The sequence below is a fragment of the Lates calcarifer genome, linkage group LG21, assembly GCF_001640805.2.
Source record: "Lates calcarifer isolate ASB-BC8 linkage group LG21, TLL_Latcal_v3, whole genome shotgun sequence".
In the NCBI taxonomy this organism is placed as follows: domain Eukaryota; kingdom Metazoa; phylum Chordata; class Actinopteri; family Centropomidae; genus Lates; species Lates calcarifer.
In genome coordinates, this window is record NC_066853.1 from 15216816 (window position 1) to 15243774 (window position 26959).

At 42.3% G+C, this 26959-nt stretch overlaps 1 protein-coding gene across 1 annotated transcript; it reads left to right on the top strand.

Annotated features, from left to right (window-relative positions):
- Positions 1-763: 763 nt before the first annotated feature.
- On the top strand, positions 764-25549 carry LOC108877979 (rho GTPase-activating protein 32-like). Its single transcript, XM_018668250.2, is given in 23 exon segments — positions 764-1568; positions 7990-8103; positions 8995-9100; positions 10277-10368; positions 10642-10726; positions 13983-14069; positions 14179-14316; positions 14444-14536; positions 15241-15363; positions 15553-15630; positions 16017-16098; positions 16199-16348; positions 17507-17609; positions 18608-18752; positions 19164-19246; positions 19696-19803; positions 19957-20102; positions 20210-20423; positions 20870-21018; positions 21181-21255; positions 21378-21430; positions 21432-22053; positions 22236-25549. Coding segments are annotated over 22 exon segments (5085 nt in total). The 5' UTR covers positions 764-1568; positions 7990-8014; the 3' UTR covers positions 24500-25549.
- The last annotated feature ends 1410 nt before the right edge of the window (positions 25550-26959 follow it).

The following is a 26959-nucleotide window of genomic DNA, read 5'->3' on the forward strand; positions in this document are numbered from 1 at the left end:
GAATTAGTAGTGGTAGAGATCCTTTACTAAGTACTAACATGACACTGTAAAAAAAATATTACATGTAAAATACCTAAAGTACATAAGTATAATTAAGAAAGTAAAAGCAAATGTACTCAACTGAGAAAAATGGCTGTGTGACTATTACTTAATTATATAATTAGATCATTATTATTCATGCGTCAATGTGATGTGTAAGCAGCATTTAACTGTTGTGACTGGTTGAGGTGGAGCTTATTTATCTATTTATACATGACTCCAACTAATGACTGTTTCCATTACACACAGATTATTTACACAATTGATCAACTTTAATTAATAATATATTTGAATTAATAAAATCAATCAATTTCATTTGTAAAAGAACAAAGTGAGAAATGCCCACCACAATTACCAAGAACCAAAGTGACACCTTCAGATAGCTTGCCCTGTCTGACCAAACTGCAGATGTATTCAGTTTATTGCAATATATAACATGTAACAGCAGCTAACCCTCACTTTTGAGAAGCTGGGACAATGGAATGTTGGGCTTTTTTTTTTCTAAATTTGATCAGTTATTTATATTTAATTTTACTATATTTATGATACTTTCAATTTTCTGTTGATTGACTCAGTCAATTAATTAACCACTCAGTTCATCTTTATTTTCATACACTGTCTGGTAATTTAATCTATAACAATGCATTATGTTTCATAAGCTTGTTTTGCATGCAAAATCTTAACTGGCAAACTAACTAGCATCTCAATAAAAGCTAGGTAGGAAAATAAAGTCACATAAAATGGAGATATATGTTTGGCATTTTTGCAGATATATATCAGACATACATCAAACATCATACATCAAAAAAGTAGAGGGAGAATTTCAGTACATGACCTAGAGAGGTAATAAAAGGGTCCCAGTGGCCTCCCCCCACCCCAAAAAAGAGGAAGATCTACATTTCACATTATCTCCTTGAGTGAACAGGCACAATGAGGTGATGTATTAGGATGAGTTATTTGCACACCAGGTTTCACTCCTCTCACTGTTACCACCCCACCTACAGAAGATGGTTATGTAATTCTGTACCAAGCATTACCTAACACCACACAATTTACCAGATGGGGCTCCTCGGGCTTGCGAATATTATCAAACAGGGGATGCATGCGTGCTCCCATGACTACCTAATATTCGTGTCCCTGACTTTGAAAAAGGTCCGGGAAGCCCTGGGGCTAAAATATCTGAGGCGCGGGCACAAAACCAGTTGCGCGCGCTCCCGGTAAGGCGAGTGCAGATTCCCAGCAGCCTATTCAGATTCACACACATACACACATACACGCTGGCAAGCCGGTCGCGCAGGCTCTCCGGAATGACTCCCACGCCGCCTCAGCGATGTCGCGCCCGGTCGCAGTTTTTATCCTGAAACCATCAGTCTACCTCAGATGATCGGCCGTAGCCTCCCCGCGCGCGTGTATGTCCAGTCTGAGCCCTTTTCTGCAGTGCGATGCTCACAACATGTTTCCTCGTCGAGAAGCTCAGCGCTGTGCAGCATAGAGGAGGCAGCGGAGCGGAGCAACGCGCACAGTTACAGGTAGGCTGTTTGAACAGGGGCCTCCACTAACTATCACGTACTGTACAGACAGAGCCAGGTTACTGTTTCATCTGCTGCCTCTGCCCTGACGGTGTGATCCTAACACCTGTGTGCGCATTTCTCTTTCAGTTGATCAGTTTGACAATGGACCGTGTGTGTGCGTGTGCGTGCGCGCGTGTGTGTATATATATATGTATGTACATATACATATATATATGTGTGTGTGTGTGTGTGTGTGTGTGGCTGTAGGCACTTGACCAGAGATTTGTCAGGCCCAACACGTCAGAGTAAACCGGTGGTAAACTTTTCCCCAGTGGATCCTAGTTCCGTTTCCAGCAGGGTTAGAGGACTCTGTGTGTGTGTGTGATTGCATCACGGGTTATGAAAACACATCTAAGTTTTATCTGTCAAGAGGATTTTGGTTGATGGTTTTTTTTTTTTTTTTTTTTTTTGGTCCCCCAAGGAATCACTGGTAATGACGTGGGTGGGCACATAAATGATAAAGACCTGCATGAGCTAATGCAACACTGTGCAACAGCTCTGCAACAAGTGCTACCTTTGTCAGACTAAAATTTTATGTACATTTTTTAAAATTATACAATCTACTGTAAGCAAATGTACTGTTCATTCTACAACATCTCTAAGGCTGCTGTTATTGTGTGATTCCTGTACCACAGATATAAGATAAAATAATAGGTACATGTTAGGTATTTTATGTAAGGCTGAATCAATTAGTTGATTAATCACTGAGATGATTGATAGAAAACTAATCTGCAACTATTTTGATAATCAGTTACTCATTCTGGTCATTTTTAAAGCTAAATGCGCTGCTACTGGATGGAAAGTGTGTCACAAAATAACAGGTAAGGGGTTTCATGTTCATATGGAACAAGTCGACATAAAAATAAATCTGCAACTATTCTTAGCCGTTATTGATTTCCCAAGTAAAAATGCCAAACATTCAGCTCCTGAATTGTGAGGATTTGTTTCCTTTCTTTGTCTTACATTATAATAAACTGAATGTCTTTAGATTTTGGATCATTCATTGGACAAAATAAGGCATCACCTTTGGCATTGGGAAACTGCTTTGGGCATTTTCTCCTATATTCTTCAATTTTTCAATTAATCAGTGAATCAGGAAAATAATCTACAGATAAATTAATTGTTATTAGTCTCACCCCAGCAACATATTGTGAGGCTTTTATTCACAAATAAACAAAACTTGTTTGAGTGTTGACCAGGATAGACAGACAGTAGGAAGGTATTTTGACAACTGATTAGTCGTTTCAGTCATTTTTTTAAGCCAAAAGTTCCAAAAATCATTGGATCTAGCTTCGTTAATGTGAATATTTACTTTTTTCGTTGTCATATGTGATAGAAAACTGAATATCTTTGGGTGTTTGACTTTTTGTGGGGCAAACATTAACTTGGCTTTAAGAACTTGTTAGATATTTTCTATAAGAAAGAAAACAGTCATTGGCTACAGTCCTGCATTTTATTCTGAAGTCTGTAGCCACAGTACACAGTGTCCTTTAGTGTATGTTTGTTTTGGAGTGTGTAGAGACAATATCATTGGAACATATGAGGTATTTTATGATGTAACGCTGTCCAACGCAACCACTGCCTTGAAAATGATTATCAGAATTGAGCCAACTCTGACATAGCTGAACATGACCTTGACAAAGGTAGTAATTGTTGTAGGGTTGTTGTATTCGATTGCATTAGGTCATTGTGATCACCATGATTTGAGTTAGTGAGCCAGTAGCATAGTGACATGGCTGTATCCTCCAGTATTACTGTTAGATTCCCAAAATATTTGTCCCACAGATTAACATTCCCTCTTTTTTTTCCTATTTTCACTATATCATCTCTATTTTCAGAGGAAGTAAATTTGTGCCTACACTTCACTGTAAAGCTTAGGTTGTCTTCCTTGGTGACAGATCGGCTTGTTGATTAAATATTTGGGTCTTTGTTGTCTACAACTTAATCGCCCTGCTGTTAACCCTGCTCTTTGCCCCTCATCTGGAATCTCTGTGGCTCTGAAGGACAGGACAGGACAAAGATTGAGCTATGACACCAACTCAGATGAAATAAAGTTAATCTCACTCTGGTAGATTTCAAGAAGATTATAGGATCACCAAATACCCCCCGCCCCCCCTCCCCCTCCCCCTAGCTGTGAAGCGAATGACACAAAGCTCCGGCAAAGATGGTGGTTGATTTAAAAGAAATTTCTGCGTTGCGGCTTGCTCAGACAGCAGCAGAAGCAGCACCACCTCAGGCAGACCGGGTGCTGATGATGATGGTGATGATGTGTCAAAGCCTGTGGTCAAAGGTTCCTCTAAGCTTTCATTTCCCTCCTCGTGTTGCCTCATCCTCAGTCTGGAGGAGCATCAAGTCACGATGGACGGGAGACATGCTACCATGGCAACCGCGGGCCTCTCTCCACTGCGTCTCTCGCTTGTGTTGACTGCATTCCAGGGCTCAGAATGAGAGCATGAAACCAACTTCTTCCCCCTCGTTGACAACATGGGCCTGGAACTTCTTCTTGGGGATCTGCGCAAAATCGAGGCATGTCAGAGGTGCAATAGAACCTGCAACGATCAGTCATTTTAAATGAACAATGGATCACGTGGCTATGTGTATGTGAAAGGGCTGATGAACCCTCAGGGAATTATCATCCAACTTTGCAGTTCACTTCAGCTCTACTGGGCGCTCCAGCATCTTTTAGCTCACTGTTTTGGTTTTCCTGCTCGCAACTTTACTATTATGGCTCAGTCTGACAGCTCCCGTCTGCATTGTTCCCAGGCACAACAGGCCTAAAAACCCGGCATATATTACCTACCCAGCACCAAACGACAGATGGACAAAGTTGACAACTAGCTGTTGAAAATAGTGGAGTATTCAGAAGCTGAAGAGCCCAATATCTCTCTCAGAGCTAAAAGAGAGCAAATGTTGGACTTCCATTCATCAATTGGACACAAACATGACTCCAGATGAATGACAAAGCTGTATATCTGCTGCGTGTGTAAACTGGAAACTTTTTGCTGATAAGCGTTGCATGTAAAGCTGGTTTCAAAATAAGTAATATTTTGACATATAGTTGCACAAAATGACTGATTTGAAAAGCTTATGATGAACATTTTAAGTACAGAGATATCTGGTTTACCCTCTGGTTTGTACTTTGTACTCTGCTTCTGTTGAAAATTAAATAGCATTTTCAATTTCTTCTTTACTGGCATCTGCAGCTATGTTATTGTTACAGCTCAACAAGCCAAAAGAAATAAATGACAAAGCAGTGTTATTATTTCTCTCCTCGTTTTTAGATTATTTTGCAGTACCTGTTCTTATTAGCTTTAATCATAAAAATGTGATTGTGTCATGTTTGTCAATTACAGTCCTCCTTAAACAGTGTACCAGAAGCTTTTTGATGCTATTGCAATTCCATAATCACCTGTAGGTCCATAAAAGTACTACCTTCTATGCATATGAGCTATATTAGCATTAATGTGTGTCAGTTACGCTTCACTCTGTTTGGGTGGAGTCTGCATTGTCAAAACCTGTTAAAGAAAAAGATGAAATAACAGTTTTTATGTTCCCTCTTCTTCCTCTCGGCCGTACTTTCTCCCTCTTCTCATATGTGATAAAGTAGCTGTGACTCACTTAGACACATCTGCTGTGTGTTTGTAGCTACAAATATGTAGGCAGCCATTCTTCATGTCAGCACACTTGCTGATACCAGTTTCATAAACAGCGTCTGCAAGATTGTGTAGGCTGCTGCCCTATTTTTTCTTGAAAAAAGCCATGTAGGCCATCAGATACCTGGTGGCGACATCTTTCTGTGCTGCTCCAGTCTCCTGACATCAGAACAATGTCTCTGCCTTTGAGTGTGGCAAGTAGACGCCGTCTTTATTCTTGCAACTGGAATAGTTTTGCTTAATACTTTGGATATGATTGATAGGAAATTAGTGGAGAGATGATCTCTGTCTGATTTTCAGCAGGTGTGTGCGGTGTTGGTTCCAAGGCTTCTAACATTAAACCAGTGTCAGAGATTCTGTGGCACTTGGTTTAGCGTCATTGTATATTTTTCTTGCCTGTGATGCTCCTGTGTGTCGCTATATGCCGCCCATTTTCCTCTGCTATGGACAATCTGATGTATACAGAGTGAAAACTCTTGACTTTTTACAATCGTGACAGCCTTTTTATAGCTCAGGCTATTTAGGGCATTTCCGAACGTTTCATGTATTGTGGTGTTCATAACACAGAGCAGCTCTTGCTATCAAGCATTCACTTGTTCACATGTTCCTCTCTGTTGTGTTCAGTTCATCTCCCACAAGGTCTTTCAGATAGAAAGCCCGTGACTCCTTTACCAGGCAGGCAGCTTTAAAGCAAACAGCCAGCCACCCTCCTCTGCAATGTGAAGAACAACATGTTCTTACACTTGAAAAGACACTCACTGTCTGATGTGGTACAATCAGTAAGGTCAGGCATTGTGCTGTGAACCATGCAACATTTTTTTAAATCATAGATTGCATGCAGCCACTGGGAATCTGTCCTCCATTAGCGCCACATAGCCAAAATATTGTAAACGAGGTAATGATAATCACCATATCTTGATGACTGTGCAGTGCAACTTGGTTTTTGTCTCATCCTACATATTTTAGCTATACAAAGAGGAGCTAATTATATTTCAAGTACTCCTAATGGCCCTAGTTCCTCATAATTTGGTGACACACTGCTCATTCATATGACTTTCCAAAGACGTTTTCCCCAAGCGACCCCGATAAAACAGTACTCTCTAAACAGTAAATTAATTTGCTGTCTGTGTAATGCATTGGCTCTCCTCTGGCAAGGTTATGGTGTCTATTAGAGAGGAGATATAGTATGAGATGTGGATAGAGTGGAGTCCGATCTAGCCTGTATTCCTGTCTGCCTGCTCACATTCTGCTGAGTCAGGAGGCTTTGTGGAAGTCAGTCAACAGCAACTCAATGAGGCTCCAGGCCAGAGAAGGGCTGGTGGGAAACTGCTACTACAGCAGCGGCTGGGCTGATTAATCTACTTGTTACTCCAAACATTTCTGTGTTGATTAGCAGACCTGCTTAGGGAAGAGGTAAAACTGCCTCTGTGTTAATTGGAGGGATTTTTTTTAGTGCTGTAACTGGACCTCTGAGGTGTGAGAAGGGCCCTGGGTTTCATGCCCACATGCCCTAAAGCCATTGTTTAACACTAAGCACCCATTTGGAGGCTAGTTATGGGAAGATTGTAGAGGAAGGCTGTAAAGAGACCAGTTTCACTTCATCAGGACATTCCTTCTCTTTGTTTACAGTATATCCAGAGAGGAGTAGTAATTATGGAGACTGATAAAAACTTAGAGTGATGGAGGCTGTCCCAGTATCAGTCTTCTCAAGGACTGAACACAGGCCAGGTACATGTTGAAATGTATTCATTAAAAAAGGGTAGAAAATATCACAAGTATGCTATTTCTGTGTAGTACTTTGGACTGGTAAATGGTTGGATTACCGTACTACCTGACCCTTGGTTTGTGTGCGCCGGTTAATACAAAATTATTTAGGTATATGTGCCATGTGAGCAGTGCGGCACGATGGAGAAGTGCCTGAATATTTTCCCCTCTGCCTGCGTGGGTTTTTTCCTGCAATCCAAACACATGCAGGTTAGGTGGACTGACAACTCTAAATTGCCTGTAGGTGTGAATTTTAGTGTTAATAGTTGTTTGTGTGTGCATGTGCGTGAATGTCTGTGACAGACAGGCAACCTGTCTCTCGCTGAATGGGAGCTGGGATTTGCTCCAGCCCCCTAAGATAACAATGAGCAGGTATAAATAAAAGCCTCAAATACAATCTTAAATCTAAATTCTAACCGAGGGCCCCTCTAAAATAGAGTGATAGTGCACCATCCACCTTAGTTCATATTGTATTTAAGTGGTTCCATGTAATCAATTAAAATACAGTGAACCTGGGTTCAGTATATTCATGAGTGATAAAAGCTAAAATAACAACCCTAAACCTGCATATATTATCCAGGCAGTGACGCCACTGTGACAGTCTTGACATTTCCTTGAGGAGTATATAGAATGTTTTCCAGCCAAAACCTGTCAGTGCTTTGCTAAAAAGAAGCTGATATTCTCACAAACCCGTCCTATGAATTTGCAGCCTGACATGCATTATCTCTGAAGCAGCCCCCCAGCACTGTAGCATGATGTCATCGCACATTACAGTCTGGGCTCTGTGGATCGTAAGCCTTGAGAGTCGCGCGCGCTGCAGCCTCAAGTGGGTTAACGTCTGGTGGCTTCATTGCATCGGACTTTGCCTCCCATCTTGTACTCTCTTAACCCACCCACCTTCCTTCCTTCTCTCGCTCTCTCCGTCTCTCCCTTCTTTCCCTCCCACTCACGTTTCTCTACAGCGGGCTGTTGCAGTAAGGCAGCATCATGGAGACTGGATGTGTGGTTGCCGCGGTGATTGAAAATGCTGCTTCAGGACCCCAGGGAGAACCAGGAAGTAGTGACGTCCTTGAGGGGTGAGTTACTCTCTTTTTTTCCCCCCTCGCTTCATGTCAGCTGATCTGAATTATGTAAAACCATACAGATGCGCACCAAGAGAAGTGCGTGTAAGTGTTACGTCATCTACATGTGTGTTTGCATTTGAATGAGATACAACATGCATTAAAGTTGGAGCAGTGTAATGTTAAGGGAAAGGCAGGAGCCTGCTCCCAGAGTGGGACAAACTGTGTAAAGCTCCATTAGGTCCAAAACTCAGTATATTTCCTATGAGTTCACATGATGTCTATGTAATTAGTTTGTGTGACAGATTATACTGACTCTGTGTTCTTGACCTCATGTCCTGATCTCATCACGCTGAATCACTGTGACAAACCCAAGGCCTGTCTCTCCCCTGTCTTTGTTGCTCATAAAAGTTGAGCCGAATGGACCTCACCCTCCATCCCCGAATGCATTGAGTTACATTTCAAGTGAAGGTTTTGTGAAGCGCTCCCTTGTGGGTGAATGCCTTTGTGACTCTCTGAATAGACAAGCTTTGCTTTCCTGAGCACTCACAAAAGACACCGTAGCTTTTTGTTGACCCCCATGGAAGATGCAACCATTTTTCAGACCAATCTCTGTCAAGGATGAATTTACTGCATCTGTTCCCATCCAAATCTGACAGGAACAGATGATTATATTCTCATGTTTTATTGATGATGACAGATTCAAACACTACAGTCCAAGCACAACGTGTTTTCTGGGCCTCGCTGGTGCAATGTCATGATTTGTTACTTTGTCTCCCTCACTTGCTCCCTCTGGTGTATTTTGGAAAAAACTACAAGACCTTTTTCTTTTTTTTTTTCTTTTTGAAAAAACTCACACTACATGCATGTGCACATGTCATTGTTCTTCTCCTGTGATCTCTTCAGAGATGTGCTGCCTTCTACTGACCTGGACAAAGACGACGCCTTACCTCAAGCTACCAACAGTAATCCTCCAGAAGAGAAACAGCCACAGGAGACATCCACTGCCATGGTACACGCCCACATACACACACACACACACACACACACACACACACACACACACACGTAATACTGACTCATCACTTACAGGGAAAAAAAACAAACACATGCCAACTGACATGTCACCTGCTTCTATAAGGCTGTATTGGTTGTGATTCACAGAGTAATGTCACACATCACTAAGGTCGTATGGCAGTCACATGAGAGTCGTTTCTCACGGTGATAAAGGCGTGGACAGGTGTCAATTTGCATTTGAGGATGTCTCACCTGAGAATGAGGTGGCGTGTTTGATAACTGCTGAGGTAGTGGTGTTATAATAATATTGCAACAGGCAAGCGATGTCTTCTCTCCCTCTCAGTTTACTTCTGGTTACTCTAGTTTTATAAGACAAGGTAAGATAGACTGTATTTATCCCACTGGTGGGATAAATTATGTAATAATAATTTCTTAAATATGGCCTCCATAACAGATCTTTTTTTACACCTTCATATTTCTGTAATATATAAATATAATAATAATATATATAAAATAATATAACATAGTTTATCATAGCAAAGCAGAGAATGACACTACAATAGCAACACATAAATAGCATTAGCATAGAATAGCATAACCTAGCTTGGAATGGAAGAAAAAACATAAGGATTATCATTAGCATAGCATGGAATTGTAAACTTAATATTACAGTAGCATATCATAGCATAGCATAATATTAGCATGAAATAACATAACATAGCAAAGTATAACATTACAGTGGCATAACAACATAACATTAGAAAAAATTGCATACCATAGTATAGCGTAGCTTAACAACATTAGCATAATAAAATGAATAAAATAAAACAGAAGCATAACATTACAAAACAACACAGCATATAATCACATGACAATATCTCAGTAGCATACGAAAGAATAACATAATATTAGCATAAAATAATATACATATCTTTAAATAGTAAAGCATATCATAAATTGTTAGCATAAAATAACATCAGCATATTATAACAGAAGATGCATGACATATATTCGTATATTCTTAGACCAGACGTCTAGGTTTGTATCTTGCATCTTTGCTGCACAACAGCTGTTTTATGGTGGTCAGCATAATTATTCTTGACTGTAATCTCTTCTTCATCAGTTGTCCTGCGACTGACACTTAGTGATGTTTGCTTTCTGTGTTTGGCAGGTGAGGACTGATGATATCACAGAGCATGCAGCTGAGCCCCTCCTGCGCTCCTGCGTCAGCACGGCTAGCATGAAGGTCAAGAACATGAAGAAGTAGGTGCTCCCCGAGACAGTGTTGCTGCTATTATAGGCTGTAAACCAGGGCTCTTATCCAGGCCAGTGAAATGAGGACCTGTAAAATGATGGGCGTGGCACAGGCAGACACGTCAGCCTGCTTCATCTCTAACCCTGCTCTCACACACAGGCCTAATCTCTCCCTCCCTTTCCCCCTCTTTTGCTCTCTTTCGCTTTGCTTTTTCTTTCTATCACAGTGACACTGTGATGAATACTGATGAGCTGCTGTTGTTCTTGCTGTGTTTTATTTAGGCTGACGTTCCCCAGAGGTCACTTCCCCAGGTTGGCAGAATGTGCCCATTTCCACTATGAGACTGTTGACTTTGGCAACATTCAGGTGAGCCCTGAAAATACTTACACTGTGACTTCTGCAGCTACTATGTTTAGAAACTGTGTCTTTGGCTCAAGTCCAGTGGCCATTTTGGTGAGCTGCTCCAAAAATGCGTCATTCTTGTAATGCAATGTGGCAATTGAATCAATGTCCTTGTTTTTTTTTTCTGGACAGTCCCACCCTCATAATCACATTTTCCTTCCTTTTCCTGAAATGTCACATTAGCGCTGTCAGTGTGTTGTTTTATCACAAATAAAATATAAAATATAAATTTGTCCAGAATTATAACCCACCGTGCACATATCATTATTATAATTAATATCATTATTTTTGCCGCTACCAATTTTATTACCTATTCGTGTTGAAGCTGTGAGCCGATTCCAGCGATGTGTTAATCCTCTATATTACAGTATATTAATGTCACAGTCATCTGACCTCTGTAAACCTGTGATCTGGGCTTTTAGTTTGACTTAAGCGCATGATGTCAGCCAGTGAGTAAATAACATACAGTAGTTTCCTGGATAGACAGCTGTGTCTACCTAGGAACTGAAGGAGATGACTCATTTGACATAAACCTGTTCTGACAAAACAATAAAGTGTGTGAGAATATATAGTTACACTTAAATGTAGGTGGAGGTGAATGCTATATTTTCAAAGTATTTTCAAAATATTGTCCTAAAAACAAAAGTGATTTTTAGCCATGCTATCTGCTATCTATTTAGTGACTCTTATAAGCCAACACAGTTATTTGGACATACAGACTTTTCTTGAAGTTTAAGAGAGAGTATATTTGCAGTAGTGATAATGAGTGATGCAGTGATGCATTACTGGTTGTTCAGTCATGTGTGGAAGTGGCTGTTAACCGCCTGGTTAACCTCAGAGCAGTTCAGTTTTCTTGCCAGCAGAGTGCAGCAGTCACCTCTCCACAACCACATGCTGCTGGTGCAGCCTGACACAAAAGAGTGCTTGAGCAGCTGCACGCATGTCAAGGGGCTGAATCCCTACATGAGGCATTAATGGACCACAGTGCAGCGGGCTGGATGGGACTTAAATCCCAGGATGCTCTCGGTCTGTTTGGTAAACGTCCTGCTGCGGTCGCCTGCGACCAGCGTGGCTCTGTCCTTAAGGCTGGAGGGAGGTGAAGCAGCATGACAGTTTAAGTGACCTTGAAAAGCTCCACAGGGAGAAGAAAAGCCGAGCTGAGCTGGAGGAGACAGTAATGCTGAAAGTTGAGCACACTGGCTGCACATCCATACTGAACACAAACACATACAACAACAACATAAAGCAGGCACATACCGCTGCGGTTTATTTTTGATTAATTTCTTGACTTAACCCTGAGAGATAAGTCTCTCATATGCTATCTTCCATGATGCATTTGCCTGTCTCCACATTCACAGACCGTGGCGGCAGGGAGGGAGGGTACTGATCAGGTCTCATGTATCCCACTCACAGAATAGCACAAGGACAGCAGACTGTCTCTGTCTGCAGCCCGCCCGACTGATTCCTCCCCAGATTAACCCCAGTCTCGCCTTGAGAGTGGAATGAATGAGAATTGTTTTGAAATGAAGAAAGGTCGTCTATCTATCCTGTCTATTGCCTCTGTGTGATGGATGAGCTTTTGCAACTGTGTGCATCGGTTGAGCCAAACCCCCCCTTTGTCAACGGGGGAAAGGAGTAGAGAGGGAGGGAGGGCAAGATGGAGATGGGGGGCAGGGAGGCAGAGTACAGGAGAGGGAGGAGGGGGAAGAGATCGAAACTGGGAGGCAGGAAGGAGGGGTGGGGGGCTAAGACACACAGTGGGAAGCATCCTCTTTTCATATTTTTTCGGCTTTGAATAGAGCAGCGAGTGCATGGCGATCTGAAGCCCCGTGAATGATTTAATGTGAGGCGGCGGGAGGGGGGCAGCAAAACAGGCGACTGAGGAGCAGCATTTAAACTCTGCTGCCCTCAGCCAAGATTTAGCTGGTTGGAGGAGCTTACTGAGGTCCAGGACTGCGGCTGCACACAAAGGGAGAGCCACTTCCTCTGGTTTGCGGATGGATATTTGAGACGCCTCAGTGGCAGGTAACAAGAACGCGTGGCTGATTACGCATCAATATTAGCTTCTGGTGCCAGATGTTTGTGTAATAAATGACATAATGCAGGTGTGTCTCTGTGCAGAGGGCTCAGGTCTGAGCTGTGTTTTAGACAAGGAGGAGAATCTTTAAGGTGTGAGCATCATAGAGGAAGTGATGCTTGAGCATGCCTTCAGTGCAAACTTTTAAGATTTGTGCTGTTTCATTTCAAGCTGTTTTTTTGTTTAATCAAAAAGGGTCTCGGTTTATCTGCAGTTCTCTGTATGATTATGCTTCCCATCATCCTTTTGGCCTTTTGACCCCCTTCAGTACTTAATTTAGCTGTTTGGATCGGACTGTTATTCGCAACAAATCCTTGCAGCGGATAGAAGCTCTTCCATCATGCCTTATTCAACAACAATTTCTCATTCTGGGGTTCTTTGTCAGTCTGGTTTGGTGTATTACTGTTGAGCAGTAACTAGGTCGCTGTGTGTTGTGTAACAGTGTATCTGGATGAGCTACAGTTATAAATAACCAGAACTTCCCTTGGCTTCCAGGTCTTTGAAGTGTCTTTGACAGTAATGTCTATCAATGTATTCCCGAACTCCTGCAAGGCTTTGATGTTCACAGTCTTGGGGTGAGGTAAGGGTTGGTAGGGGGGCATATAGAATATTTTTGAGAATAAGAAATCTGTGCTAAATCTACACCTGCCTCCAAGCACCAATATCTTAGCAGCTTATGTATTATACATTTCATACTGCAGGATTTATAGTGAAGTGAAAATATGAATCACTTCTCTGTTGGCAGCAGAGGAAATATACTTATCCCCCCTCCAAAAAAATCCGACTTTATCATAAAGGCTGACATATCCATCAGACATCTGTCAGAATTTCTAAAGGCTCATTTCTAAACCAAAAAAACCCTTTTATTATATTTTTTAAAAGTGTTCACTCACATCTTTTTTTCAAGCATTTTCCCCATGATTCTGTGTTGCTTGAGTTTTTAAGGTATTTATACTCCACTGCTCAGTGTAAAAGTGGTTTTACTATTTAATGGGAAGATGGAGTTGGACATGATGTTTTTCTTGTCCACCAGGTCACGTACAGAGAGGCTGTTGTACTATACCCATCCATTATTTACAATATAGGTCCTCTCAATATTAGCTCCTCAGTCTCTCTCTTCTGACTGGTTCTTTTCCCTCATAGTTGGCCTTCGCAGACGGGCAGAGTGAAGGACCGAAGGCTGGTTTGGACTCCAAAGAACTGGTCTTTCTGGTCCAGATCACTTGCCAGGTACCATTACTTGCTGCAGTCGTGAAACAGATTAAACTGCATGATATCACAAATTGGTCAGTGATGTTTTTCTCCTGTCTAACTTAGTTTCTCATTTTTTCTTCATCAGGGTCGAAACTGGTTGGTGAAGAGATCTTATGAAGACTTCCGGGTGCTGGACAAACACCTGCATTTGTGTATTTATGACCGCCGTTATTCCAATCTCACTGAGCTGCCACGATACGACACATTAAAGGACACTGTTGAGGTACCATAGAGCTACAATGGCTTTATCTGTAATCTGTAACACACAAACTACTTTATAAATTAGGTTTTGGGAAATGATTTAATTTGTTAGACTTTCTAAATCTTGACAATTTCATGTTTCCCCTCAGTCAATAACAAAGATGTTGGCCACCTACCTGTCCCGCTTCTCTGCCATTGCTGACAACAAAATCAACTGTGGTCCAGTATTAACATGGATGGAGGTATCACTTCTTCTTATCAGTTGTTTGCTCATACTGATACTGCACTGTACAGAATGGACCCCACTGTTTAATATTCACTTTTCAATAACTCTCCATGTCCAGTACAAAAGTAAGTCCAGGACAAACTGGGGTTGCTACTGGGTTTGAACTGGGTTTGAACTATGAGGTTTCTTATTGGAGTTTTCTGGCGTTTTTAATTCCGGCATTTAGACATCCTCGTCCTGCAGAGTCGGTCTCTCTGCACCATTTCCACCTGTGGGGCGATACTTTTACAGGATAAAATGGAGTTAACCATGAACATAATCTGCGCAGAGCAGTTTAGAGGCGCAGCATAAATTAACAACATCTCTGAACAAAATCAAAAGACAACTGAGCCAAAAAACACTTATGGTTATGAGCCTCTTCTTTTAACATTCTAAGATAACACTCGCAGACTAGACGCAAAATTAATAACACTGTTAGTGCTGGGGCCAGAAGTCGTAATTATAATTACTTCGGACATCCGATTCTTAATTTCAGGGAAGCAGGAAATAATACACTGGTGGTAAACACAGTTGCGTATCATCTGCCTAGCAATGAAAATCAATATTGTGTCTATGCATGATGAATTAAACTAGACTAGCTACCTCTCCCTGCTTCCAAACCTAGGCAAACATGAAGGAATTTCAGTCAAGCTGTGGTTTAAGTAACTCTTTTTTTTTCAGATTGACAACAAGGGGAACCATCTGCTGGTATCTGAAGAAGCCTCAATCAACGTCCCCGCCATCGCCGCTGCCCACGTCACCAAACGCTACACAGCCCAGGCCACAGACGAGTTAACCTTTGAGGTAACCTCTGAAATATGTTGTTTATCATGGATGAGTCACTTTATCATCAGTTGGCAGCTCTTTCATCTCTGAGCATTAATTTTTCACCACCTGTTTTGCATATGCATATTTGGGATCCCACCGTAATGCCTTTTTAATGCGCTCAGCTGCGATCGGGCTGCTCTCATCTTCACACTCTCTGTGATCCAGGTGGGGGACATTGTGTCAGTGATAGACATGCCTCCAAAAGAAGACACAGGCTGGTGGAGAGGGAAACATGGCTTTCAGGTAAGACGTCTGCTGTGATTCACACTGACAGGTAGACTGCAGTCTGGACTTTTCATTATGTCTGATAGAAAATAATAGTGTCCCTCCCTCCAGAGATGATATATGAGCTGAACCCCATATTTTTGAAATCGCCTTAGCAAAAAGAGGCTAGTTGGTCGCTTTGGTTGAGTGACACCCGAGGACTCTCGGCACAATGATGTAAAGCAAGCAGTTTTCACCCTGAGGCAGCTTGTACCCTCATGCTCACTGACCTATTTTTGCACCTTTGCCCTACAACAGTCTGCTACAGCACTAAGCGCCCCCAATGGTCCTTTGAACTTACAAGCGTATCACTGTCTCTGTCTCTCCTCTTTACTTGGCTCATCCCCTCTCCTCTCTACTTGCAGGTTGGTTTCTTCCCCTGCGACTGTGTTGAGCTGATAAATGACAAGATTCCCCCCAGTGTTCAAAGCTCAGTGCCGAAGCCAGGTACTCTTCAATGTGTGTCCTCTGTTGATGACTTATTTGCTCCCAGAATATGAGTCAGATTGATTTAAAGTGGCTGTTGTGTGTGTGCCATCCTAATCAGTGTGTAAGAAGCATGGGAAGCTGGTAACGTTCCTGAGGTCTTTTATGAAGTCTCGACCGCCGCCACAGAAGCTGCGGCAGCGCGGTATCCTCAGAGAGCGAGTGTTTGGCTGTGACCTGGGGGAACATCTCCACAACTCAGGACATGAGGGTAAATTATTCCTACCGTGGTTTCCCTTTTTGTAATTTCCTTTCTTATTTTCCACCATGTAATTCTTACCTGCTGGCTGTTCACAGTGAAATGTTTCACATTTTCAAATTGTGAATACCCCAAGAAGGGATTATCCGGTGACTCTGCTGCCTGCATAGTGGATTTGTGGTACATTGAGCTGGGTCGGTGGTGTGAATAACTGGTTTATGTTTGCCAGTCGGGTTTGATTCTGCATAGATCCTTGTAGATTTGCCAAAAGCTCTGTGTTTAGTTGTTTTTTTAAAAATGTGTTGAAAGGCCTGTGGTGCTTTAAGGATGTTTATGACATGTCACGTTATATATGCAGAGTATAAAGCTACTTGAGCACCATTGTCAAATATGATGCAGACCAGTGGTTCCCAAACTTTTTGCCTGTGATCCCTTACAGTCAAGTAATGCCTATTTGTGGGCCTGACATAATTTTGTAGAGCAGAAATATGATTTCTTCTTTTTCTGATAATCATTTTGTGAACATAGATTTATTTGCAACCTCTTTGGGAGATCCCATCCATAGACTAGTGCATTATTCTAGTACGTTTGTGGCATTTATCTTAAAAAGATAGGTCACAAGTATGTATACTTTCATTTTAAAAAAGGCTAAATAATTTAAACAGCTGGGCACTGTATGCTTCAGCAGATGTTACACAAACAGGAGTAAATGGTGCATATGTCTGGGACTATTTAAGATATGGATTAAGACACGTTAATCCACCAGTGAGTATTCACATCAGCAGGATTGTATATGTTGGATTCACTCACAATACACTACAGTGCACGTATTCATAGTAATGAAAGAACATGTCACCCAGTTATGGCTCACTAATGTGTTTTTAAAACTTGTGGCTACACAGGCAATTCCTCTGATGAGATCAGTGACGTGTTGGTTTTGTTCTTTTTATGGGATTTGTTGATTTGAAAATACTGAAGATATTAGAAGACTTATCATTTTAATGTGAGTTGTCTAGAATCTAAAGGTTACAGTCACCAGTTCTTGAGCTATACTGTAATTTGTCTTTAGGTTTCCTAAACGAATAAAATATGGTGCTCCTGCAGCACTATATTTGTGCTTTATAGAAAGTTATTGTCTCAGCATCTTCTCATGGCTGTTGTGTCCTACAGTCCCACAGGTTGTCAAGAGTTGTGCTGAATTCATAGAAAAGCATGGAGTCGTGGATGGAATCTACAGACTGTCTGGGATCTCCTCCAACATCCAGAAACTGAGGTTTGTGACCATTTTGCTCATGATTGATTGATTAGGAATATCACACAAAATAATGCCGCTCCCCCAACACACACGCACACACACACTTCTTCTAAAGCTTCTTCACTGACTGACTTCACTGGATTTCTTATTACTAATATGCTTTGTACAAAAGATTTGTTGTTTAATAAGAGTCAGATAAGGGTAAGGCTGCAAATGTGTGTTTGCATGGCAGGGGTCTTGGTTGGTGACTCAATTCTGACAAGCAGTGAATTTCTATTTAGTTAACATGATGCAGCAGAAAGCACTAATTAGGAAGCAGTTCTAAGAAACAGACTGTTTCTCATGAGTCCACTGTCAATATGATGGACGCTGTTGATAGTGTTGTTTTTGAGCTGCTTCTTCTGAAATCTATCAAACACAATTTGTTTCATGTTGTGTGGCTTTGAATGACTATGATGGTCTTTTTTATTCTTGGCAGGAGGAATTCATGAAACAAACTCCAGTCAGTAGATAAACTGGGAAACACATAATCTGATGGGGTGTTGACGGCCAATTACAATGACTTTTCTCACATAAAAAAACATGTTGACTGTCACCACGTCACATCTCATAGTTTTAGGAAATGATAAATATCTGGTGACATGGTGATGTCTCTCACAGTTTACACTTGTTAAGGGCGTTGAAGGGCTATTCACTTTACCTGCTCCAAAGGAAGAAGGCTGCTATTTTTTAATTGGGATGGAATATTTTTAGAAATGGCAAGGAGATGGAAATCATTATAATGTACAATTTTGTTTTTTTTACATTTATTATTATGACACTATGCCAATGCCCAGAATTTTACAGAAGAGATGAAATCAAAACTAAAATCATAAATTCACCAGGAAAATTACAGAGTCAAAAGTAGCTCGTAATGTTAAAATGTCCTAATTGTTGTGTTTTCATGCTGACAGATGGGCAGTAGGATGACTCCCACGCTGTTCTATATCTTCTTCTTCTCTCCTGTCTCTGTTTAGGCACGAGTTTGACTCTGAACAGATCCCAGATCTGAGCAGAGACGTCTTCAGACAGGATATACACTCAGTGGGCTCCCTCTGCAAGCTGTACTTCAGGGAGCTGCCCAACCCTCTGCTCACCTACCAGCTCTACGACAGATTCTCAGTAAGGACCAGAGCAATGAAATTGGGGCACAGACTTATGATGGGTTAAATATGGATGGTAGTTAAATGCTGTGAAGGGGAAAAGCTGCATAGGACAAATTTCTGAGTGATAACAAAAATAATATACTGTAATGAAAATGCCAATAATTGTATAATTTCATAATTTCATTTTCATTTTTCATTGCATTTTTTTTACTCCTGCTCAAAATGGGGTCATCACTGTACACTGAGCTTTCTAGGAATAGCAGGAGATATGCATGCTAAAACCAAATAGCAGATTAAGTGAGCTGAAACACTGGCTGCTGTGAATATAAAAGGGGGAAAAAAAGAGAGCGTGAATGTTAACGCAACTCCCTCTCCTGTGATTATAGGCCTCTCAGTGACGTGCGCGTTATCCTCTGTCTTCTCACAGGAAGCCGTGTCTGCAGCTACAGATGAGGAGAGACTGGTCAAAATCCACAATGTCATCCAGCAGCTCCCTCCTCCACACTACAGGTCAGGTTCGAAGCTCACTGCCGCACCCTGGTGGTCCGAATTGGAAAATGTTTGATCTCTAGAAAAGGGGGTGCTGCGTCAAAACTGCTACCGTCTGATTTGATTCTTGTGAAGATAATGTGCCACCAAAAACTTTTCTTTACAATCATATCTCAATCCGTCAAATCTCTGAGATGTGATTCAGCTCAAGATGAGTCCTCAAAAATGTCATTCTGATGGCCACCGAGTAGAGCACAACATTCCTGCTCTACAGAGGGATTTTTCTAACAGTATCAGTGCTTACTGGATGCCCTGAACTCATCAGTTATGACTCCATCTGCTGCTAATGTGCTGGTAATCTAGTGGTGTTAGATGACCTCCATGACCGGGGATTTTTTTCTGTCTTAAAGGAAATATTTTGAATTGACAGGCGAAATATATATCAGATATTTGCATTTCTTTGTTTACAGGACACTGGAGTTCCTCATGCGACACCTCTCCCACTTGGCCACCTTCAGCTCCATCACTAGCATGCACACTAAAAACCTGGCTATTGTTTGGGCGCCTAACCTCCTCAGGTGACTGTCACTATCTGCACCAATATCTGGCTGCATGCATAGCACTCTTAGCACTGATGATTCGCTGTAGCCTTTCTGTGACAGTGAACTGGGGCATGTCTCAGTGGTCCAGAGCTGTGAAATAGGTTGTGGTGTACTGTAACTGTGTTTCAGGTCCAGACAGATTGAGTCGGCCTGTTTTAGTGGCACAGCAGCATTCATGGAGGTGCGTATCCAGTCGGTGGTGGTGGAGTTCATCCTCAACAACACAGAGGCACTCTTCAGCCCAAAACTCAATGCCATCATACGGGAAAGCACTGGTGGGTCATCTTCATTTACCTCAATATAAGAAGAAACAGAAAACTGAAACAAAGTGAAAGTGATTGTATGAATCGTTAACGCACTTATCTCAACACCTCAACTACAGGTAACAACACCTTATCCAGACCTAAGTCCCTGCTGGTCTGCTCCCCATCCACAAAGTTACTGTCTCTGGAGGAGGCCCAGGCTCGCACTCAGGCACAGCTCAGCTCCCCGGCCACCACCCCCTGCCTCACCCACAGTGACTACATTGAGGTCGGGGAGGGACCCGGAGCCCTGCTCGGCAAGTTCCACACAGTCATCGAGCTCCCAATGGAGAGGTAGATTTATGGACTGTCAGATACGTGTTTGCTTTTATATGAAATTACTCTACAAGCTGTCATTTGTTGTTTGAGCTGTCAAACATAATGCTTTGTAGTGTGAGTAATAAGTCATATTCTTCATTGCTGAAATAATTGCTTGATTAATCAATTAGTGGATTGACAGAAAATGTGTAGAGAACAACTTTGAGAGTTGATTAGTCATTCAAGTCATTGAGTGACTCGAAGTGGTTACAGCTTCTGGAATGTGTCAAATGTGAGTATTTGATACTTTGTCATTTTAAAACATTTTTGTAGACTAAATGATGAATCAGATTAGAATGCAAAAAAGATCATCATTAGTTGCAGCCCTGTTTTGTTTTTTGTTTTTGTCATTTTGAGAGGTGACATGTACTATTGTTAGATGAAAAGCATAGTGTTGAAGATGATTTGTTTCTGTGTTGTAGCAGCAAGCGGCCTCCTGCTAAGGCTAAAAAGTCTCCTGTGGGGAACTGGCTCTCCTTTTTCCACCTGGGCAAGTCCCATTCTGTGTCTAAACGTAAACTGAAGCGACACCCCAGCGAGCCTAACGAGATAAAGAGCATTGCACTGCCAGGTCAGATCACAGCCATTGTTACATGGCAAGAGATCACAAAGCTTCTGTTCCTGTACTTTTCAAACCTTCATTTCCTGTTTTTTTTTTTTTTTTTTTTTTTTATGAATGCGAACTTGTCAGTTTCTTCAGTTAATCTTGGCAGTTGTACGTGTTTGCTCGCAGGTGGCAGAGGGGATAGTGGAACATTGCGCTCCACCAAAAGTGAAGAATCTCTCACCTCTTTGCACAATGCAGAAGGTAATTACTCACTCAGAGTCCTATGCTGCAATAGGCTCTCAGTGGTTTATATTATCTGTATATTTGTGACTACTGAAGACTAAATATACATGTTTTTTTGGGGGTGGGTTTTGCTATCCCAGGGGAACCTCCAAGTTACCGCCCCCTCAGACCTCGTTCGACTAGTGAGGCCATCCTCTGCCATCAGTAGAGATGACCTACGCAACACCAGAAGTAAAGATGACAACAAAACCCACCTACTTAATGAGAGTCATAACGGTGCTGACCGTGCCCGCACCGCAGTGTGTATTTCACCTCCGCACCAGGAGGACGATCTCGATCTTTGTCCGCCGGCTGCAGGCATCTCTACTTTGGACTTTGACCCCATGTCTTTTCAGTGCAGCCCACCCTCAGCGACCCCTGGAATGCAACACAACAGAGATGGAAATAAATGGAGGAAGAGCGCAGGCTGTTCTAGTGAATCGGAGCCAATTTCCTCTCCGAACAACAACATTAGCTGCTCTCAGTCTCCAGATATTAGCCCCGTTCTTGGTAAAGGTGGGAGGAAGGTTACCTCCAAGCAGCTCTCTCCTAAACTCAGGAAGAAATCCTTTAAGACGCAAGCAGATGTTCAGACTGCATCTGCATCCCTACCACCTTTCCCTCCCTCCTCTCCCCCAGTGGAGAAATGTGAAGCTCCAGTGGCAGATGGAAAAGAGCCAAGAGCCTCCTACCAACACTGCAGCCCACTCAGCACAGCGAGCCAGGCATCAGCCCTGACCGACCTCAGCCAATCTGCACAGAACCTGCCCGATCCAGGTCAGTACCACTCCTCTTTCACATCATACATAACATTTTCTGTATATAGTTAGAATATCTATTTAAATAATAATGCATTCTGTAGTTTCTTATGAAAGCTTTTGTGTCTTGTCCCATCATGTCTTACCATAGCTTTGTTTGTCCTGTCATACTGTAGCGTTGTTTGTCTTATCCCTCCCCAGGAACAGATAGACTTATGAGTTCAGTGTCTGTTCTCCCTCCTCACCCTCCCCTGACGAGTGCTGCACGCAAGTTGGCTTTGGCTCTGGCCGAATCTGCCCAGAAGGCCAGCAACAGCTCCCAAAGACGAAACAACATCCCATCACACCCTCTCCAGAGACAGGAAGCTTCTCACGCACAGGAGAGACCACCCCGGCCCTCTGTTCTCGATCTCAAAGTGTACCCCCAGGAGTACTGTAGCCCTCATGTTTCCCAGTGGCAGACATCAGCGCACGGCCCCGTGGAGAGCCTCTGCTGCTCTCACCCCGGTCATTTCCCGCCTGCACACCTCTGCCCGGAGCCGTTGCAGGTCACTGACGGACAGGAAAGCATGTGTAATTTCACGCCTAACGTCAGCCCGCTTGGGTCAGGGAGCTTGGATGAAGGCAGCACAGACAGGAGGGACCGCAAAGAGGAAAAAGAGCTTAGAGATGTCGCACAAGCAGAGCCCACCTATCAGAGTGTTGGCGTTTCAACACCCACTCAGCCGGTCTGCTCGGCTCAGAGCCCGTTAACTTCTCCCGTATATGTGAACACCGATTCTATCAATATCTTTAATTTCCGTGCCATTCTTGCTGAGACCTCCATGCCTGCCTCTGTTGAGGAGGTCCTTCCACGGCCATTACAGCCTTCCTCGACCCATAACTACAGCCCAGAGGAGGACAGACCTCTGGGCATGGTTGAGGATGTCTATAGTAATCACCATCCTCATCATCATCATCGGCCAGTTCGAGCAGGACGAATGCCTGTACCTCACTGCCCTCGGCCTGACGCTCTGCCGCCTCACCTTTCGGGGCCAAAAAGCATGTACAGCCAGTCCTCTGAAAGCCGCTACAGCACTTTAGGTTTAAGGCACCCTTTGTCACCTCAGTACAGACGTAACCATAGAGATGAGCACCTTATCAGTGGCTGCCACAGGCAACAAGGCCAGTGGCAGAGGTCAGAAGATAGAATACTCGGGCATCCGGCCATCCGGAGGGCTCGCTCCTTCCATGCCCCTCAGATTAGTCACTACGAGCTGGCAGAGACAGAAGTCCTGCCCCCTGACACCATGTTTTATGTCGAGCAGACGACAAGCCAAGAGGCACCCTACCAGAGGCTGATTCAGACTGGCATCAACCCTGTTCGGCAGCAATTTGAGAACACAAGCGCTGAGTACCGTTATGGCACTTACTCAGATATGAACCCAACAGATGGTTCCCGCTATTATGTAGAGCCTTACCGACAAAGTGGTATCCGACATAGTCAGTCTTATACCATGCGTAACATGAGGGAAAGCGGACAATCAGATTACTACAATTACTCTCCACATCGTGTCCCCCCTGTGAACAGGGAGCTTTACATAGAAAGCAGGGACACTGTCGTTTACGAGGCTAGAGATGCAGAAGTATTTGAAAGAGTCGTATATCAACCGGTCAAGCAGGAGAGTAAATCCAGACATAAAAATACATGTCCAGCTGTGTCTCCTTATGAGAGTCCTGTCTCACCAACTGACACAAGAAACAGAGACATAATGCACATAAGGAGCAAGTCAGACCCAGGAAATGCCTGCCTCCTTTCCACTGACAGGACGGAAAGCCAAAATGTTGTGGTTGCTACATCCCCAACGTCCCCGAGGTCTCAACAGGCGGACCCCGAGGGCACTAGGCAGTGCGGTCACCGGTCGGGCTCAGAGCCAGGACCATCCAAGCGAATCCAGATCAAAGAGAGCCCCTCGCAGCAACCACCGCTTCGTAAAGTCCCCTCACTCCCAGAAAGGGCCCGTCCTAACCTCAAGAACATCGAGCACAAAGACAGAAGCCATACGCGAGGTCATGACCAAGATCGATTAATGATGACCAACGCTGTCAACAGCTACTCTGGTGTTGTGAAACCCAGCATCCTCAGGAGACCCGGGCGGTCACAGAGCACCAGAGAAAATCGTCACTACTATCATTACCACGCCAAATCCCCTCTGGATCCTGAACATCTGGTATCCTTTCCAAGTCAGCTCAACAGAAGGACTCAGAGCACTAAAGTCAGGCCCACACAATATGACCACATGGAGGGGTATTACGCAGCTCCCAAACTTAAAGCCACAAGATCCAGTAAAGCCGTGACCGGATATTTGCCCGGACAAGGCTGCATGTCTCCCCGCGGGCACAGACTGCTGTCTAAGGCTCTGGGTCACGAGGCTTTTTGTCATGCTGCACTGAGATCAGAGGCCGGGGTCTACGAGGGATTCTGACCACTGGTCTTTATCTGATTCTACACCGGGGCCAAAGGAGAACAGCACTTTATCCTCTGCCAGACCAACAGACTGTTGCATTGAAAGTGTGTTTGTTTTAACCTTCAGGAGCTGCTAAAAAAAAGTGTGAAGTGAGGCTGCTGCTGGGGATTCATACTGTCTCCATCACTGGTAGTTTCATATTTTGCAATGGCTTTTAAAGATGCTGAAAGGGAACAAATGAATCGTATGCAGATATTGTCTTAAATTTAGAGATTTGAAAATAACAGTAAGAGAGAGGGCACGTTTGAGAAAATGATGGCTTGTATTTTATTTAATGTCTAAACAACAAGAGATGAAAAGTTAAAGTAACAGGTTTTATTAATATTATATATAATATTATATTTTAAAGTACATATTAGGAATGTGTATAAAACAACATTCATTTTAAATGTATTATATTTGTATAAATAACACACAGCTAACATGTGGCCAATGTACTGTACATTTTGTTTTCTATTCTAGTCTGCTCAGACTTCAACAAGCACTTTTGAGGATAACTGTGTATGAAACACATTGTCTTAACGTGGTGTACATGAAGCCTCTTGATATACAGTATATATATTTTTTCTGTAAGAAATGGCTTGCTCTTAATCATCGTTAAATACTAAATTAGCACTTTTTGGGGTGGGTAAAATGGATGATAACCTCCTGGTTTCTAACTTTTCGCGTTTTCCTTTCACACATTGTATAATGCAATCTTAACATAACAATGAGTGCTATCAAAGCTACCATGGCCAATATGCTAGACATAAATGCAAATCAGCTCATTCAGTTAGGTGAAAAAGTGTATTTTATATGGCAGTGTGGTTTTGTCACAAAAATGAACATTTCTTTCCTCTTTTAAGGGAACTTTTAACAATGTGGTGTTTTACATGAACTATGATGTTGTTTTATTCATTAAAGCTATTTCAAATCCAAACATGTAGATGAGGATATTCTGTTAAAACATGTTAAATGCGTTATTTTAGTGAGTCTAAAAAAATAAAAATAAAGGTGTATTATCAATGATTATAGTTTGTTGAACTCTTGTGTCATGGGTATTAAAGGAGAGAATTTGAGATGTTCATTTTAAAGCAGTAGCTCCCCACCATTAGCCTTATCACCCCTTAAAAAAAGGGGTAGGCAATACTACAAAAATGAGCTTTTGATCCAAAACCAAGTAACATAATGCCTGTGTCACCTATACCAATACCGATACACTTATAAAAAGGAGTTGTAGATTTAAAAAAACGCCCATTGTTGTTCCGTTTACTTTGTGCCTACATTAACCACACTGCCCACTCGCTGCCCAACGATTGGTTCGACTATCAGGTATGTTACTTGTAGAAGAGAATATAGCCAGAAGTAACTAGCCTGCCTGCGGCGCGGACTGCAAGTATCTGGTAAACTTTTTTCTGACTAATTTCACACTCTCTTCATCGTTTTTTTGTTTTTTCAAGCTTATACTTTTTCAACCCCATTCGATGTCGACTCGTTTTATTTGAGCTAACTGTCGGTTAACCGTCTTAACCAGCGATGTTTGAAGAAAAAAAAAACATGGTCGTTTAAAACATTTACCGGTATTATCAGAATCATCAAACACTTTTCTCGCCGCGGGGATTAAGTATATTCCGTCTGCCGTAAGTTAAAAAAGAGTTTTAATCGTTTAAATTGCAACTTTGTTAACTGTCCAGGTGGGCAGCGTACCGCCATCTTTGTTTTGATTTGTAAAAGGAGAAATGGGCAGTAGGCTGCTGCACAATTTGGTTGCCATCTGCTATCAAATAATACCAGGGCCTGGATCACTGATATCTGTGCCGATAGCTATATATTCTTAAAAGCAGCGAATACACTGTTGTGTAAAGGAGATAAATATGTCGTGATTTATAAGAAGAATGGATCAATAATATGGGCTTCTTCTGGATATATACCACTTGTAAATATGAGACATTTCTTTTTACTAGTCTGTTTATTGCTTAATTAGCTACACGCATGTTTGAACACGAGACAGTTTTTAAATCAACAAATCGTGAATTTTATGGTCTAAAGAGGTGATCACTGCGCACATGCATACAACAGCAACAGAGATGCAAATACTGCAGTACCCAAGTGCTCTCAAAAAATATTACTTTTATGTCAGTCAGTCTGCTGATTATTATTCTCATGGTTAATTGATCAATTGTTAAGTCTGTAAAAATCCAGAAAAAATGGTAAAGGGGAAAAAATGCCCTTTTTCATCTGGCACATACCAAAGTGACGTCTGACCAACAAAACTCATAGATATTCATTTTACCATCAGCATGGTTTGCCATGCATGACAAAGCATCAAATTATCACATTGAGGAAACTACAGACAGCAAATATTTGGCTTTTTTGTTAGAAAAGACTAAAATGATTTAAATTGATTTTCTTTTTTCCAATAATATAATCGATTACCTG